This window comes from Cydia strobilella, chromosome 24 (assembly GCF_947568885.1).
Source record: "Cydia strobilella chromosome 24, ilCydStro3.1, whole genome shotgun sequence".
In the NCBI taxonomy this organism is placed as follows: Eukaryota; Metazoa; Arthropoda; class Insecta; order Lepidoptera; family Tortricidae; genus Cydia; species Cydia strobilella.
In genome coordinates this window covers 6,522,937-6,540,251 of record NC_086064.1, presented here as the reverse complement: position 1 = coordinate 6,540,251, position 17,315 = coordinate 6,522,937, and the positions used below count along the sequence as shown (strand labels likewise).

The 17,315-nt window shown below is 39.3% G+C and overlaps 2 protein-coding genes across 12 annotated transcripts in view; both read left to right on the top strand.

The window, feature by feature from the left end:
* Positions 1-17,315, top strand: part of LOC134752376 (zinc finger protein OZF-like) — a 41,647-nt gene that overhangs the window by 10,256 nt on the left and 14,076 nt on the right. The window contains exons 5-7 of one of the 11 annotated variants that reach the window (XR_010128755.1): positions 11,550-11,591; positions 12,252-13,879; positions 17,104-17,206. The exons of 5 other annotated variants lie outside the window; for them this stretch is intronic. Coding sequence is in view for 5 of the 6 variants with exons in the window: in XM_063688072.1 (XP_063544142.1) it covers positions 6,212-8,043 (1,832 nt within the window). In the remaining variant the exon portion in view is untranslated. 5 more of the 11 variants (XM_063688080.1, XM_063688079.1, XM_063688082.1 and 2 more) reach the window with 5 other exon arrangements.
* On the top strand, positions 2,359-4,309 carry LOC134752378 (zinc finger protein 26-like). Its single transcript, XM_063688085.1, has one exon. It carries the CDS (start codon positions 2,902-2,904, stop codon positions 4,144-4,146), a length of 1,245 nt encoding a protein of 414 aa, XP_063544155.1. The 5' UTR covers positions 2,359-2,901; the 3' UTR covers positions 4,147-4,309.

Below are 17,315 nucleotides of genomic sequence, written 5' to 3'. Positions count from 1 at the left end.
ATGCTGTACTGTAAATAAACTAATATATTTGAATCTCCATTTATACACATAAAAGCGTTTTCTTATTTACCCAATTCTTATTTAACTGCAATTTATCGTAACATTGGTTAAAATTTTCTCCAATAATTAGGCAGACATTAGTCGTAAAAAAATACAAATATATTTATAAAGCGTGTTAGCCCCCGATTGACACGTTGTATATATCGTTTCAGATATAAAACAGCGGTCAATCGGCGGGCCGAGCGCCACCGAGCGCAGGCGCAATAACCTCGTGATACTATTCAACAACACATCTGTTATACCGTTCAGAAGCGGCAGCCAATACGGCTGCTTCTACTGCGGGGACAAATACCCGGATTACAAGGAATTCGTTAAACACACAAAATCCCACGGCCCTTGCAATGTTAAACACAAGTCTTTAATAAACCAAAAGTTTGGTACGGTTGAAGTTAAGTTAGACATCTCCAACATCACCTGTGAACTATGCGATGAACCATTTAATAACTTAGATGATATAATATGCCATTTAAACACTAAACACAGTTTGCATTATGACAGGGAAGTGCCAATGTCTTTATCCGCCTATAGATTAGTAGATCTCAAATGCACTGAATGCGGAAAAATGTTTGAATATTTCCGTAATTTAGTTATGCATGTAAGAAAGAATCATATGGAGAAACTGCTGCCCTGCGAGCAGTGCGATAGAAGCTTTAACAAGAAGTCAGAGTTAATGGCTCATTGTAGGATTTATCATCGGCGGGCGGGCTACCAGTGCGTTAAATGCGAACGATGCTTCCGCACCTCAAGCTTACTCCGACTCCATCTCATCAACACCCACGGCTCCTCCGAACGGAAATGCACTAGAATCCTTTCTAGTTTGCGAACAAGAAACTCTATCATTATATCTGAAGACGCCTTAACACCGTTCGAAGATTTAGAAGACTGCGAAATTGAAACGCAGAGGAAAAGACTGCGCGAAAGGAACGCTATTGCTAAAAAGAATAGAGAGAATATCGCTTGCATTTTAAATATGACTACGGCGATACCTTTCAAATACTATCAGAACAGATTCACATGTTTTCATTGCTCGAAAGACTTCAACGAGCATGAAGACATGCGTACACACACGCTCATGGAACACCCGTTTTACGATTTAGAGAGAAAATGTCCGAAATCGCTCAAAGGTGTCAACTTATGTATAAAACTCGATATATCCTCCTTATCGTGTAGGATTTGCTTTGAGCCGTTTACTGATTTTGATTTGTTAGTCGATCATTTAATAATGAATCATAAAGCGAATTACGACAAAAATGTAACAGGGATTATGCAGCTTTTTAGACTTGAGAAGTATAATATGGGATGTCCTCTCTGTCCTCAATCGTTCTCTTATTTTAACATTCTTCTTAAGCATATGAATCAAGAACATTCAGCCAAAACGCATCTTTGTTCGAACTGCGGAGCGGTTTTCGCCAGCGAAGCGATTTTAACCATGCATATAGCTAGAATACACGGTCCTAAAGTATTTAAATGTTCCGAATGCAACATAGAATTAAACTCGGCCTTAAAACTGAAGAGCCACAGAGCAAAAACTCACGGGGTCCGTGAGGTCCCCTGCCAAAAGTGCTCCGAGAAATTCCCCTCCGAATACGAGCGACAAAAACACTTAATTCAAGCTCACGATATTGGGCATAAATGCACGTTTTGCGGTAAAATGTTTGTTAAAAACTCCTTCATGAGAAACCACATACGACGAACACATATGGAGGAGAAAAACGTACAATGTACTGTCTGTAATCATAAGTTTTTCGACAATATTTTGCTGAGGATTCATATGGTAAAACATATTGGAGAAAGAGATTTTCATTGCGATGTTTGTGGTAAGAGTTTTTACTGGAAGAAAAACTTACGGGTGCACATGGCGTCTCATAATAAACAAGCTAAAATTATAAACTTATAGTATTAAACGTTTATTTCGGAAATCATGCTGTTAACGTTTTATATGCCTCAACTTCATGTTAAATTTATTACTTTCAGTATTAAATTTACATATTTTAAATTACTTTAAAATAAAGTCTCGACAAGCGTATACAAAACGCGTCGTATGCAATGAGGCCTTATCTGATTTTCGGTATATTTGATCCGGTCGTTCACACTTGTGCAATTACTGTGGCGATGTTTTCGCTTCGCTCAAGTCCTACAAAGCCAAGACAAAGCCAAGATGTACACATGGAAGTTACACAACAAACAATTCTGAGATTTTGTAGTGAAGTATCACCGCGCTTTGACAATTTGAAAACTATCAAGTGCATGAAAATACATGTGAAGTTTACATCTGAATACGGGTTGAATCTACACGTACAGACTAAACATGCACGCCCCAGTGGAGCTAAACTAGTTTGCGACCATTGCCAAATTTCCTTTTATTGGAAAAATAAATTAATCACATCTATTAAACACTCATATAACCTGTAGAAATTAATGAAAGCTTAATCCAGCCAAATGTAGGTTAGAAATTTGTGATACATTAATCCGAACATACAGAGGAACAATTTGTTTTCAGATGAAACTCACAAAAAGGCCTGCGAAACGGCGAGGCGGCAAAATCTGGAAACACTTTTTAGCAACACGAGCGTCATACCGTTCCGATGGAAATGGAACAACATTACGTGTTGTTATTGTAGTTCTAAAGGGCTTCTGTCTGATGAGCTCATTAAACATACTAAATCGCACGATAAGACCGACATTAAAGAATTTTTAGCCAAACTACGATCAAAAGTAGAGGTTAAAATCGACGTCTCAGATACGAGTTGTGAACTTTGCGATGAAAACTTCCCAAATCTGGACAGTCTTGTAAATCATCTTGTAACGACGCATGACTTGAAATACAACAGACAAGTCGAAATGTATATAGAACAATTCAAATTAATGGACCTTAGCTGTCCACTTTGTAAAGAAAATTTTACTGAAATGGAAATACTTAACGCGCATGTTACTTCGCATTCAAATCATTTGCAATGTGAATTGTGTTCTGAAATGTTTAGTAAGAAAAAAGGCTTGAAGTTGCACAAGCAACTAGTTCATACATACGATTATAATAAATACGACGAGCAAATAGACATTAAAGAAGAACCAGATGTCATTGAAACTAAAGTGAAGACAATAGATCCCGACGCAGTAGAAAAGAAAAGGATAGCCAAGCTCAGACGACAGAACATTGCCTGTGTCTTAAACATGTCCACAGCTACACCTTTCAAATACTATATGAATAGGTTTCGTTGTTTCTATTGCTCAAAAAACCATCCAGAATTTGAACCAATCAAAACTCACACTCTCACTAAACACACCTACTGCGACCCTGAGGGTGTAGCCATGAAATCAATTAAAGGAAAGGATGCTATAGTCAAAGTAGATATTAGTTCCTTAGCTTGCAAGTTATGTTGCATTGCAATTAGCGACCTAGACGCTCTATCAGACCATTTAGTATCAAATCACCATACGAAACACAATAAATTGATGATGGATATAGTCCAACCTTTTAAGATAGCTAAGGACAACATGGCTTGTCCGCTCTGCCCAAACGTAGCTTTTAGGTACTTTGTAAAGCTTTTAGAACACATGAACGAAAGCCATTCTAATAACAACGTGATATGCGTTTACTGCGGCCAAGCTTTTAGGAGTACGCCGTCCTATAGAGGTCATTTAGCGAGGTATCACAGACCGAACTCGTGTAAATGTCCCGACTGCGATCTAGTGTTTCCCAACCCGCCTAAACTTACAACGCATAGAGCAAACGCTCACGGGGCTAAAGCTTTCAAATGCTCCAAATGCAGCGACAGATTCGCCACTCAGTATCTCAGGCAGAAACATCTCATAGACGCCCACGGCTCGGGGCACAAATGCTCTTTCTGTGACAGAATGTTCGCTAGGAACTCCTACATGAAAGACCATATCAGGAAACTGCATTTAAAGGAGAAGAACGTAGAATGCTCAGTATGTAAGGAGAGGTTCTTCGATAAGACGAGACTGAATATACATATGGTGAAACATATCGGAGAGAGGAACTATCATTGTGATATTTGTGGTAAAACTTTTCTTTGGAAGAAAAATTTAAGAGGCCATATGTCTTCGCACAAACGGAGCGCTTAGTTTTCCGTCAATTATATTTACTTTAATAGTTATATCTCCGTGCCAAATTATTTTGTACTTATCATATGTTTGAATGTTACGAAAGAAGGAAGGTTAGACAAAATATGCTCAAAATTGGCCTAATTGTGAATGTAAACTAAAGATTACAGAAAAGTAAATTTCTTTTCAGATGAAATTGGGCTGAAAAACGTGAAAAGCACCAATTATCGGAAGAGGAGAAATCTACAAATCATATTCAACAACACCTCGATGATACCGTTCAAATGGCGGCAAAAATATCTCTGTTTTTACTGTGGCGAGGACGTGCCCGACTATGATGCACTTAGGAAGCACACGAGAGCTCACGAACCGTGTACTTTGCGCGACCGAGCGCTCACACGCGTATCAGGCACTGATGTCGAAATCAAAGTTGACGTGTCCGACATCACATGCCAATTATGCACCGAATCTCCCCCAAACTTCGATGAGATAATCTCCCATCTAATACACAAACACAACTTGCCCTATGACAAACACGCCGATCTTCTCATTGTTAAATACCGACTGGGCGATCTCAAATGTTTATTTTGCGAGGAAAGCTTCAATCACTTCAGCAAGCTCATCGTTCACGTTAACAATAGCCATCCTTTAAAAGTTCTCTCGTGTAATGTCTGCCATCAGAAATTTAACAAACAACGGGATTTGACTGCTCATTTCAGATCTTACCATAAAAAGGGAGGTTACACTTGCAATAAATGCGCCATTTCTTTTCCTACCAACTGGGCGCTTAGTAATCACAAATTTAAGACACACTCGTCAGCTTGTAATATATGTTTTAAAAGCTTTTCTTCGTCCGATAAGCGCCTAAAACATATGAAAACAGAACATGTAGGCGATAGCCTATTGCAATGCGGATTTTGTTTGAAAACTATGAATACAAAACAGGGTTTCTTGCGACACGCTGCCGGCTGCACTTCCGCGAAAGACGATTCCAAATCGCAACATATCATCGACGATATCGTGTCCATTGACGATACAGAAAGGAGGCCCAATGTTAAACAGATTAGGAATAACATTGCTTGTATCCTCAACATGTCCACAGCAATACCGTTCAAACATTTCATGAATAAATTCAGGTGTTTCTATTGCTCCAGACATTTCATAGAATGCGACGAACTCAAAGAACATACTATGATCGAGCATCCCCATTGCGATTCTAAGTTTAAATCCATGAAATTACGAAATAGAGAGGACATTTCGATTAAAATAGACATATCATCTTTATCTTGTAAAATGTGCTTTGAACCTATGAACGATTTGGACCACTTAATAGATCATCTAACCTCGGAACATAAGGCGCGTTTTGACAAGTCTATAGAAATGAATATTCAACCGTTCAGACTAATAAAGGACAACTTCGCGTGCCCTTTTTGCGGAGAAGTGTTTAGGTACTTTAGCACACTGCTAAGGCACGTTAGTATCGCCCATACGGATAATAAAAATATATGCATGTACTGTGGAAACTCCTTTAGGACGAAACCAAATTTACGGGCGCACGTAGCGCGACGCCACAAGGTAGGCAAGATTTACAATTGTGTCGTTTGCAAACTAGAGTTTACAAGGACGGTAGATCTCCGTTCGCACATGGGCAGGGTCCATGGCGACAAGACAGTCGACTGTTCTGAGTGCCCGGAGAAATTCGTGTCGCAATACGCGATGCAACGGCATCTAATTACGATACACGGCTCCGGCCACAAGTGCTCTTACTGCGGAAAATTATTCACCAGAAACTCCTTCATGGACAACCATATCAGACGTACGCATCTCAAAGAGAAAAACGTGCAGTGCTTGCTCTGCAACGACAGATTTTTCGATGCTGCGCTCCTTAAAAACCATATGGTGAAACATATAGGGGAGAGAAATTTTCACTGCGATGTATGCGGTAAGAAGTTCCTATGGAAGAAAAATCTCCGCGGTCACATGGCCTCCCATGTTAAAAACGCTACTCAAGCACTTACCTGATATTAAGAGAAGTTAATTAAGGAGTTGTAAGAGTGAATTGACAGCAAGAATCGTTTCTTTTCAGATGAATATCCGCACCGCCCGTACGACAGCTGTACCTCTCAGCGGCGGAGGAAAAATTTACAAATATTATTCAATAACACCTCCGTGATGCCTTTCAAATGGCGGGGCACGTACCTATGTTTCTACTGCGGGAAAAACTATACAGAGTATCCTGAGTTCAGAAAGCACACCAAGTCACACGGGCTCTGCTCTACGAACGATTATTCCCTTAAGATTATTAAAGGGAACCATATAGAGATAAAAATCGACGTCTCTGAAATCGTTTGCGAGATATGCTGCGACCCCTTTAACAGTTTTGACGAAATCGTCGAACATTTGAACTCGAAACATGATCTAAGATACGACACTAGCGTACAAATCCCGTTCCAATTATACAGACTTTCAGATTTCCGGTGTTTACTGTGTGATGAGCAGTTCAACTACTTCGGATACTTGGTAAAGCATGTAAACAGCGTTCACCCACAAAATTGTTTCATATGCGATGACTGTGGACTTACTTTCAATAAGAAAAGAGATCTCGCTTTACATTCAAGAGATAACCATCGCCAGGGAGGATACCCATGTGATCAATGCACCAGCAATTTTAAAACGAAAGGCTTGCTGCGGAAACACCAAAATACGTTCCATTTCAGAAAATGCAAAGATTGCTCCTTAACTTTTGCGTCTCATAGCCTACTACAAAAACACATACAGTTAGACCATCCAGACGATGGGAGTTTGAAGTGTGTTTATTGTGCGAAGGAGTTGCATTCTAAGCAGGGTCTAAAACAGCATCTTAATAAATGCGAAGTTAGATTACTTTCTCAAATCGATGCTCCTCTGCCTAGTAACGCTTTTGAAGGGTCTTACGTCGAGCCCAGAAAGAAACAGAATATACTACAAATTAGGGAAAATATCCAAGTCGTCCTCAACATGTCAACTGCTATACCTTTCAAATTCTTTTCAAAGTATTCGTGTTTTTACTGCTCTAAAAAGTTTGTCGAATATGAAGAACTTAAAGAACATACTTTAAGGGAACACCCGATCTGCGACGTCAAATCAAAGTGCATGAAGAAATGCAAAGGTGAAAGGATAAATGTTAAAGTGGATGTCGCCAATCTAGCCTGCAAAATATGCTGTCAACCTATTGACGACTTAGACATATTAATAGACCATCTCATAACTGACCATAAAGCTAATTATGACAAGTCTCTAAAACGTTGCTTCGAACCTTTCCGTATAATCAAAGACAATATGCCTTGTCCTTTATGTTCCGATAAGACTTTTAGATATTTCAGCACACTTCTAAGACATATCAACTCCGAACACAGTAACAACAACAGAATCTGCGATTTCTGCGGTCGTAGTTTTAAAAATGTCACCAATCTCAAAGTTCACATCACTTACGCTCACACCGGCTCATGCGAATGCGACGTATGCGGGCTTAAATTCAAAAACCAATGGTGTCTCGCGCGACATAAAGCTAAAACACACAACGCGAAAGACTACAAGTGTCCTAAATGCCCCGAACAATTCCAATCTCAGTACCACAAGCAGAAACACCTAATAACGACCCACGACATCGGTCACAAGTGCTCCTACTGCGGCAAAATGTTCACAAGGAACTCCTTTATGAAGGATCATATCCGTAGAACGCATTTGAAGGAGAAAAACGTGCCTTGTTCCGTTTGTAACGAAAAGTTCTTTGATAACTATCTCCTTCGCATGCACATGGTAAAGCATGAGGGAGAGAGAAAGTTCAGCTGCGAAGTTTGTGGTAAAGCGTTTCTCAGGCGAAGCAATCTCAGCTCTCACATGGACATGCACAAAAAATACGGTCATGTTCAAGTTTAGTTCGATCTCATTAGGCGCATAAGAAATTAACTGACTTACTGCATTAAAAATAAATTAGGTTATAGTTTAAATTGCAAGTACAATTTTTTTAAATTTGTAAATGACTTAGTTGATAAGTTGATTATGTCTTCCGTTTTGAGTATTACGTATTTGAGTAGCTACAAACGAAGTTCGTTTTAACATTTACTTATTTGCTGGACTGATATAAAGCCAGCAGTCGAAATGGACAAACCCTTAGAGCGTTCTCACATTGTCCGATCGGATGTCAGATGTCGCTTGGTAGAGTTGCTAGATATGCCCTATGGCCGCACTTAAACTATCGTGAGACATATTTCAAAATATTTATCAGTACGGTTTTTACTCACTATTATTTTTAGTCCTATGGCATTGAATACTTTAGTTTTTTGCACTAACGCTTTCTTTTTAACATTAAACATTGGTAAAAAATTTTTTGTACTTTGTGGTCGTATCCGATATCGGATCGGGTAATATGAAAACGCTCTTACTCTTTTGAACACCGGATTTAGCCCAGAAACAGTACTTGTGTTTATTGCGCAAGTGTTACAAATGTAGAAATCATGAAAGGGGATTAATAATTTAGGTACCCTAAAATCTGTATATTTACACTAATGACTGACCATGTTTTGCCAATTTAACAAATATACGTATCGTCACAATTTAACAAAGATACGTATCGTCACAATTTAACAAAGATACGTATCGTCACAATTTAACAAAGATACGTATCGTCACAATTTAACAAAGATACGTATCGTCACAATTTAACAAAGATAAGTATCGTCACAATTTAACAAAGATACGTATCGTCATAATTTAACAAAGATACGTATCGTCACAATTTAACAAAGATACGTATCGTCACAATTTAACAAAGATACGTATCGTCACAATTTAACAAAGATACGTATCGTCACAATTTTGTGTCAAGAACGCTTGATAGTGATTCATTATGAAATAAAATGGTACAACGTTATCGTTTAACTATTACTTTTACTTTAGGACTTTATTTTATTTATGTTAAAGTTAAGAATCGAAAGAATAAAAACCGCCTGTCGTTAAAAATGAATTCGGTTGATCCGAATTCTTTAGAATTTTTTGATAGAATCAAAATTACTGTATAATTTAATGTGTTTTTGGATAATTTAGTCTGGAGCCATTTATTTATTTTTATACTTTAAATTATGATCTGATCTTAAAGTAACGTAATTTTTGTATGTTTATTTATTACAGTATTTTTAAAATACAGTTAACTATGTAACTAGAGTTGTGCGAATGATATTTTGAATACATGTAGTTAAGTAATTCCTTATGATTGTATTTAAGGAGCATTATACTTACTATTAGCCTTCTAAGTTAATTATATTTAGCCTTAAGTAACTGTAACTGCTAGTACGGTTTATAAATATACGTACTAAAGTTTTACCTCCTTGTTTTATTGACTAGGTACCAAAGAAGATATATAGGATAGAGGAGTACTGTCAAAGTAAATTTTGTAGCCACAGTAAATTCACTGTCATCTATCGACACACGATTAAAACTAAAAATGAAGATTTATATTGACCGGGATATAGACCGTGATTACCTTTTGTATTGTTTATGAGCTCCCGATATTTCGACGCAGTTAGACGACGACGCAGACTGCGTCGAAATATCGGGAGCTCATAAACAATACAAAAGGTAAACACGCCGCGCGATAGCTAAAGACGCCGGTTCGAATCCGGCTTTCACCACTGGAGGGCTTCGTCACTTTTACTTTAATATATGACATCTATTACAGTTTTTAATACAAAAGGTAATCACGGTCTATATCCCGGTCTAGTGAAACTAACCGTCAATCATTCAAAACTCTTATTAAAAAAGAAGATGGTTAAAATACCATAAAATGTATTTATATATGCAAAATTTTTTTTATTTATGTATGTATAAATGATTGTATTTATTCTTTTTATATGATTTTGACCCATGTTCTTTCACTGATATGCGTTAAAATTGTTAAATAACAAACGAAACCGTCAACGCCAACTAGTCGAGAATAGGTGGTAAAACGCGGTGGCGCCCTCTGTTCGAGAATCAAATTTTCTTGATTTCCGAGGCACGTTTTTTTCCTTTATCCATCTTATACGAAGTTATATAAATCTTTGCTAGGTACCTACCACTTGGATTTTTCAGAGATGGCATCATGACGTTTGTTAAATCTTTTCCCCATTTGCCATTTTGATATTTCTGTTCTGTTTGTTACAAAGAGAAAAAAAAACCAGAGGTTTGTAAGAGGTTGCTAAGTTTTGAATAAGGGGGTTAAGCTTTAATTGGTTTCCCTCCCGAATAGGGAGAATTACTGCAATGTTCTGCTGCCAGAGTGCAGCACTAGTGCACATACTAAACCATAGAGTAACTTATACATACTAGACTATGGATGGTATAGAAAGGATGCCAATCTCTTATGGCAGAATTGTTACAAAAGTGACCGCTTTCAGCTTTAAATAATAGTTCCTAATCTCTCCGGTGGCGCTAGTTAGGCTCTGGGACATGTGTATAAATATGAACCATATAAGGCAAAAAATAACCCGACCAAATTATGTAGGTTGTTTTTGGTAGTATTTCGGTGTATGGTGGCGCCGCCTAATTACTGTTTTTTGATGGACACTTTTCATACATAGAGATTTGGCTCCTTTATACAGTCTCCATGTACTAGACCTTAAACAGTTTTTTGACAAGTTTTCACTATGACATTGATGCATCAAGGCGGTTTGTTTACAGATGGCCTACCGCGAAACGCGAAAATCGAATTTCGTTATCTGCCTCTCCATCGATCGAATAGGCAAGAGTGATAGAGAGGCAGAAACCGAACTTTCGATTTTCGTGTTTCGCGGTAGGCCCTGTGATTGTGCTAGTGACGCCCTCTACGCAGAGTTTTGCGTAATATTCCCTATTTGAGGACGTTGAAAGCTGTCCAGATGTAATTGTAGGAAGGCTTGGTTGGGCCGAGTTTTTCAGAGTTGACATTTAGACGTAAATAACGGCATGCATGCATAATGTTTTAATTGTTATTCCCTTTCTGTACATTATACCCTGAAATGCCAGCATTTTCGAGACGACTAGGTATTTAAATAAATTATTTTCCATGAATATCGTTCGTACTGTGAAAGTGGTTAGATAAGGAATCGACCTTGCTCTTCGAATTGCAATCTTGGAATTGTGAATTGGGATAATATTTGATTCCACCATATTTTGCATGCCAGATGTTGGTAAATTATGTGAACCTGTAAATATTTTAATTACTTCTATTATGTTCCACTTTTTATGCAAAATAAAGACATTGGTTAATTGATTGATTGATTGGACCGCACCACTCAAATACAGTCGAAATATTCAAACTACGTAACCTTTCTTCGGCAGTCGGGCAAAGAGTGTTCCTTTGAAGTTGAAACAAGCTGCCGGACGATCCGAGATGGACCCTACTAAGTAAAGCTCTCGTTTGATTGCAGGTTCGGAATACCTGTCGAGAGCCCACGATACCGAACCAGAAGGTCAGTGGACACAGGAAACAAGACAAGACCTGTCGAGAGTCCACGATACCGAACCAGAAGGTCAATGGACACAGGAAACAAGACAAGACCTGTCAAGAGCCCACGATACCGAACCAGAAGGTCAATGGACACATGAAACAAGACAAGACCTGTCGAGAGCCCACGATACCGAACCAGAAGGTCAATGGACACAGGAAACAAGACAAGACCTGTCGAGAGCCCACGATACCGAACCAGAAGGTCAATGGACACAGGAAACAAGACAAGACGTGTCGAGAGCCCACGATACCGAACCAGAAGGTCAATGGACACAGGAAACAAGACAAGACCTGTCGAGAGCCAACGATACCGAACCAGAAGGTCAATGGACACAGGAAACAAGACAAGACGTGTCGAGAGCCCACGATACCGAACCAGAAGGTCAATGGACACAGGAAACAAGACAAGACCTGTCGAGAAACCACGATACCGAACCAGAAGGTCAATGGACACAGGAAACAAGACAAGACCTGTCGAGAGCCCACGATACCGAACCAGAAGGTCAATGGACACAGGAAACAAGACAAGACCTGTCGAGAGGCCACGATACCGAACCAGAAGGTCAATGGACACAGGAAACAAGACAAGACCTGTCGAGAGCCCACGATACCAAACCAGGAGGTCAATGGACACAGGAAACAAGACGGAGGAATATCGAGTCCGTCCTCTTATACAGCAACGTTACACCCTTTATCTGGCATCGCGGCAAATACAGGTGCTTCTACTGCATGTACGAAAAAAGAGACCCCAACGATATGCTCTGCCACTACGAAACTCACGACTGCGTCAACTTACCCGTAGCCGTTAAAAGGTACACTCAGCTGCGAGGCAACGCAGACGCGGCGATCAAAGTTGAAATCACGAATTTACATTGCAAGCTATGCAAATACAAGAAGCAAGATCTCCACGAGCTCATACAACATCTCATTGACGATCACGACGTTGATTACGATCTCGACATACCGAACTGTTTCCTCCCCTTCAGATTGACAGGCAAGCCTACCTGCGGCAGTTGCCACATACAATTTGATTTATTCCAGTATGTCCTACTACACGCGAACAAGGAGCATCTGAAACACATTTTCGTTTGCTATATTTGCGGGAAAAGTTTCTATACAGAGCGATATTATTCTGCGCATTTGAAAGATTACCACAAGGAAGGCGGTTATAAATGCGAATACTGTGATAAGGTATTCAACGCTAATTCGAAGAAAGCTCTCCACGAGCAGACTGCCCATCAAGCCAGAGGGCACAAGTGCACGATTTGTGACAAAGTTTTAAATAGTTTGTATTTAAGAAACGTGCATTTGTCTAAAGTGCACGAGGTTGAAGAGAGGAGATTTAAATGTCACCATTGTCAAAGAGTGTTTCCTCAGCTCAATCTAATGTTGCGACATGTAAAGTTTACTCATAGAGTAAAAGAGCGCGTGCACGCTGTCGGGCCGCCGATGGCGAATAGAAAACACGTTAACTTTAGCTCTACTTCATATAACATAATACATATACAAAACCCCGCGAACCAAACAGTGAATTTAAGCATTGATTACGAAGAGGACATTTACACATAAAATTTACAACAGATGTGCAAAAAAAAAACATTTTGCGCTTATTAGCTAGCCATACACGCACGCACGCACGGACGGGTTTATCCGTCAGATCCGTCTGAAAGATTTGTCCGGCCATACATTGACGGCTTAAAACCAACAGATCGGACACAGTGCAGACAGACCCGGATGTGTCCGCCAGATCGCTGCTCAGTTGCGCTCTAACGGTACGGCACAGCAGTATGCACGTGCTCATCTTAAAATGGCGTTTACTGACAACACAGTGTTTTGGACAAATTTATAGATCTTTATAGGTGGTTACCATGTTTATGTAAGTTCAATGACAAGAAATTGTACCTAAACATGGATCTTAAACAACAAGCCCAACTGATGTCCGTCGCCGTGTGTGGCTTAGTCGCGGACGTGATTTGTGCGTGTAAGGCTAGCTATTGACATAAAAAAACTATGAACATATAAATAAAAGACGCGCTGCCAGCACGCGCGCACCATAAAGGTTGGTAGTTCCGCCGCCTACAGCTCGTTTGCCCGATGTGTTGTGTGACGAGAGTTACCAGATGAAAGTGCACCTCATGGCGCACACGGGACGCAAGGACTTAAATTGTGATGTTTGTGGGAAATTTTTCATGAGGAATTCATACCTCACGAAGCATATTACATTGTACCACTCCAAATCAGATGAAAAATGTGAAGTTGTTTGGAGCAGAGGTCGGAAACCGGTATTTGCTCCATACAAAAATACCGGTATTATTACGTTCTTTTTCGTTCTTTTGTTTATAATTTAATTTTTAATGGGACGTTTTAATAATGCAAAATTGTTTCCTAAATACATGATTCAGTCCTACGTAATGAGCATAGAAAAATTCAAAATATTGGGCTATTTCGGGGTTTTTAAAAAATACCGGTTCCGAGCCCTGGTTTGGAGACAGTAACGTGGACACAGTACAACAATAGTGTTTGTAAAGTTTTTTACGCCTTTTCAATTATAAAATCTTAACATTTTTATATTGTTTCATTTCCACTATACTATTAATACCAAGAAAAGTCTGCAACGATTTTGATATCATACGCAGTGCAAGTGTTATTTATAGATTTATACGTCATAGAAGTTTGGCATTTTAAATAACAGTTGCACTGCGTGTGCTATCAAAATAGTTGCCGACTTTTCTTGGTCTAACTAAGTTGATTATACTTAGCCTTAAGGATTTGTAAATTCTGTAACTGCTAGTACGGTTTATAAATATACGTACTAATTGCTTTACTTCGTCGTTTTATTGACTATTAGGTTCCTACCACTTGAATTTCTCAGAGACAGACTAGGCTTTAAAAATTGGTCTCTCTTTTAGTGTTGGTTAAGAATCAAGTCCTTTGAGTCCTCTGCTTTAAGACTCGACTCAGTTTTTCAGCTTGTAATAATTAAGACGAAACTTGATTTCTTTTCAACTCGTTAAAGACCAGGGACCGGACAACCCTTTCCGCGATAAAACCCTTTCAATGGGCGACACTTAAACACGGCTAACACATTGAAAGACTTTCCCTATTGAACTGCAAGCCCATTCATACCCTTACCTTTGACTAACCCTTACCGAAAAGCTAACCAAAAATAAGGCTAGCTCTTAATAAGGGTTACCCTTATCTTAAAAAAGCTAAAAAAGACTCTAGAAACGACTCGACTCTGGACTTAAATTACTCGGAAGTTTTTCAAGCGCAGTCTCGTAGAAACGAGCTGAGTTCTCCAAATTTAGACTCAAAAGATTCGGAAATGATGATTGGACGTAAATCACGTAAATGACGACATGCATGTATAATGTTTTAATTGTTATTGCCCTTTTCCTGTACATTATACAATATTCAATTTATTCATCTAATAACAATTAGAAATACATATAAAACTTAAAAAACTAAAAATAAATAAAACTAATCTTAAAATAAATACCTAAAAACTAATCCCCTGCGGCACGCGGCATGGTGCTGTAGATGCTGGCAGCATTTCCTCGCTGTATTGCAATGCTTACTCTTTGTGCGAGGAAGCTGCCAGCTCTACGATCACCAGCTTTATACAATATTGTATGTTAACGAAACGATTATTGATACATTTATTTCCATGATCATGAGCAGCATATCTGCCGGTAAGAGATCTGTAAATTACTCGGAAGTTTTTCAAGCGCAGTCTCGTAGAAACGAGCTGAGTTCTCCAAATTTAGACTCAAAAGATTCGGAAATGATGATTGGACGTAAATCACGTAAATGACGACATGCATGTATAATGTTTTAATTGTCATTGCCCTTTTCCTGTACATTATACAATATTCAATTTATTCATGTAATAACAATTAGAAATACATATAAAACTTAAAAAACTAAAACTAAAAATAAATAAAACTAATCTTAAAATAAATACCTAAAAACTAATCCCCTGCGGCACGCGGCATGGTGCCGTAGATGCTGGCAGCATTTCCTCGCTGTATTGCAATGCTTACTCTTTGTGCGAGGAAGCTGCCAGCTCTACGATCACCATCTTTATACAATATTGTATGTTAACGAAACGATTATTGATACATTTATTTCCATGATCATGAGCAGCATATCTGCCGGTAAGAGATCTGTATCGAATATCGTTCGATTACTGTGAGTGATTCGATGAAGTTATCGTCACGTCACCTTGCACTTCGCATTGTGGTCTTGGACCTTACAACTTACCATATAAGTACATACATGTATTCGCGTCCACAGTGCGCCGCCATCTGGATTCGTTTTGAGCTTCGTGCTTGAGTTCGCTCCATGTCTTCCCAATAGCCTGCAATGATAGTCCGTCGCCAGGTCTGTTGTCGACGGCAACGTTTTAACATCCAAAATGGAGAATTCTAAGCTAAGCTCTCGTTTGGTTGCAGGTTCGAAATACCTGTCGCGAGCCGATACTAAACCAGAAGCTCGATGGACACTCGAAACAAAACGGAGGAACATCGAGTCCGTCCTCTTATACAGCAACGTTATCCCCTTTATCTGGCATCGCGGAAAATACAAGTGCTTCTACTGCATGGACACGCAAAAAAACCCCAACGAAATACTCTGCCACTACGAAACTCACGACTGTGTCAACTTACCCGTAGCCGTTAAAAAGTACACTCAGCTACGAGGCAACGCAGACGCGGCGATCAAAGTTGAAATCACAGATTTGCATTGCAAGCTATGCTCATCTAACGTGCAAGATCTCGACGAGCTCATACAACATCTAATTGATAATCACGACGTTGAATACGATCTCGATATACCGAACTGCTTCCTCCCTTTCCGACTGACGGGCACGCCCACCTGCGGCACTTGCAACTTGAAATTTGATCTGTTCGAGTATCTCCTACGACACGCGAACAGAGAACATCTAAAACACGGTTTCATTTGCGAGATTTGCGGGAAAAGTTTCGTTTCCGAACGATATTATTCTGTGCATTTAAAAGATTTCCATAAGGAAGGCGGTTATGAATGCGAATACTGTGATTTGGTATTCTCCTCTAATCCGAAGAAAGCTCTCCACGAGCAGACTGCCCATCAAGCCAAAGTGTACAAATGCTCGATTTGTGAGGAAACTTTAAAGAGTTTCTATTTAAAAAACGTGCATTTATCTGAAGTGCACGGGGTTGAAGAGAGAAGAATTAAATGTCCACATTGTCCGAAAGTATTTCCTCAGGACAATATAATGGTGCGACATCTAAGGCGTGTTCATCAGAAAGTGAAAGAGCACGTTTGCCCGGTGTGTGGGGACATGTTCTTCGAAAGTTACCAGATGAAAGTGCACCTCATGGCGCACACGGGACGCAAGGACTTCAAATGTGATTTTTGTGGGAAAACTTTCATGAGGAATTCATATCTCGGGAAGCATATTAAATTGTACCACTCTAAGTCAGATGAAAAAGATGAAGTTGAAACGGAGACAGTAACGTGGACACAGTACACGCACAGTACAGGAGGACAGTAGTGTTAGTAAAGTCTTTTTACAATTAAACAGTCTTAACATTTTATATTGTTTCATTTTTACTATTGACACAAATATGATTTAGTTATTCTTCCATTAAATTACATAGATACACGAGACCAGGGCCGTCTTAAACTATGCTGGGGCCCTTGG

Bases quoted from the DNA above. Each gene is read 5' to 3' on its own strand.
- LOC134752378 (XM_063688085.1), top strand. From the start codon at position 2,902: ATGTATATAGAACAATTCAAATTAATGGACCTTAGCTGTCCACTTTGT.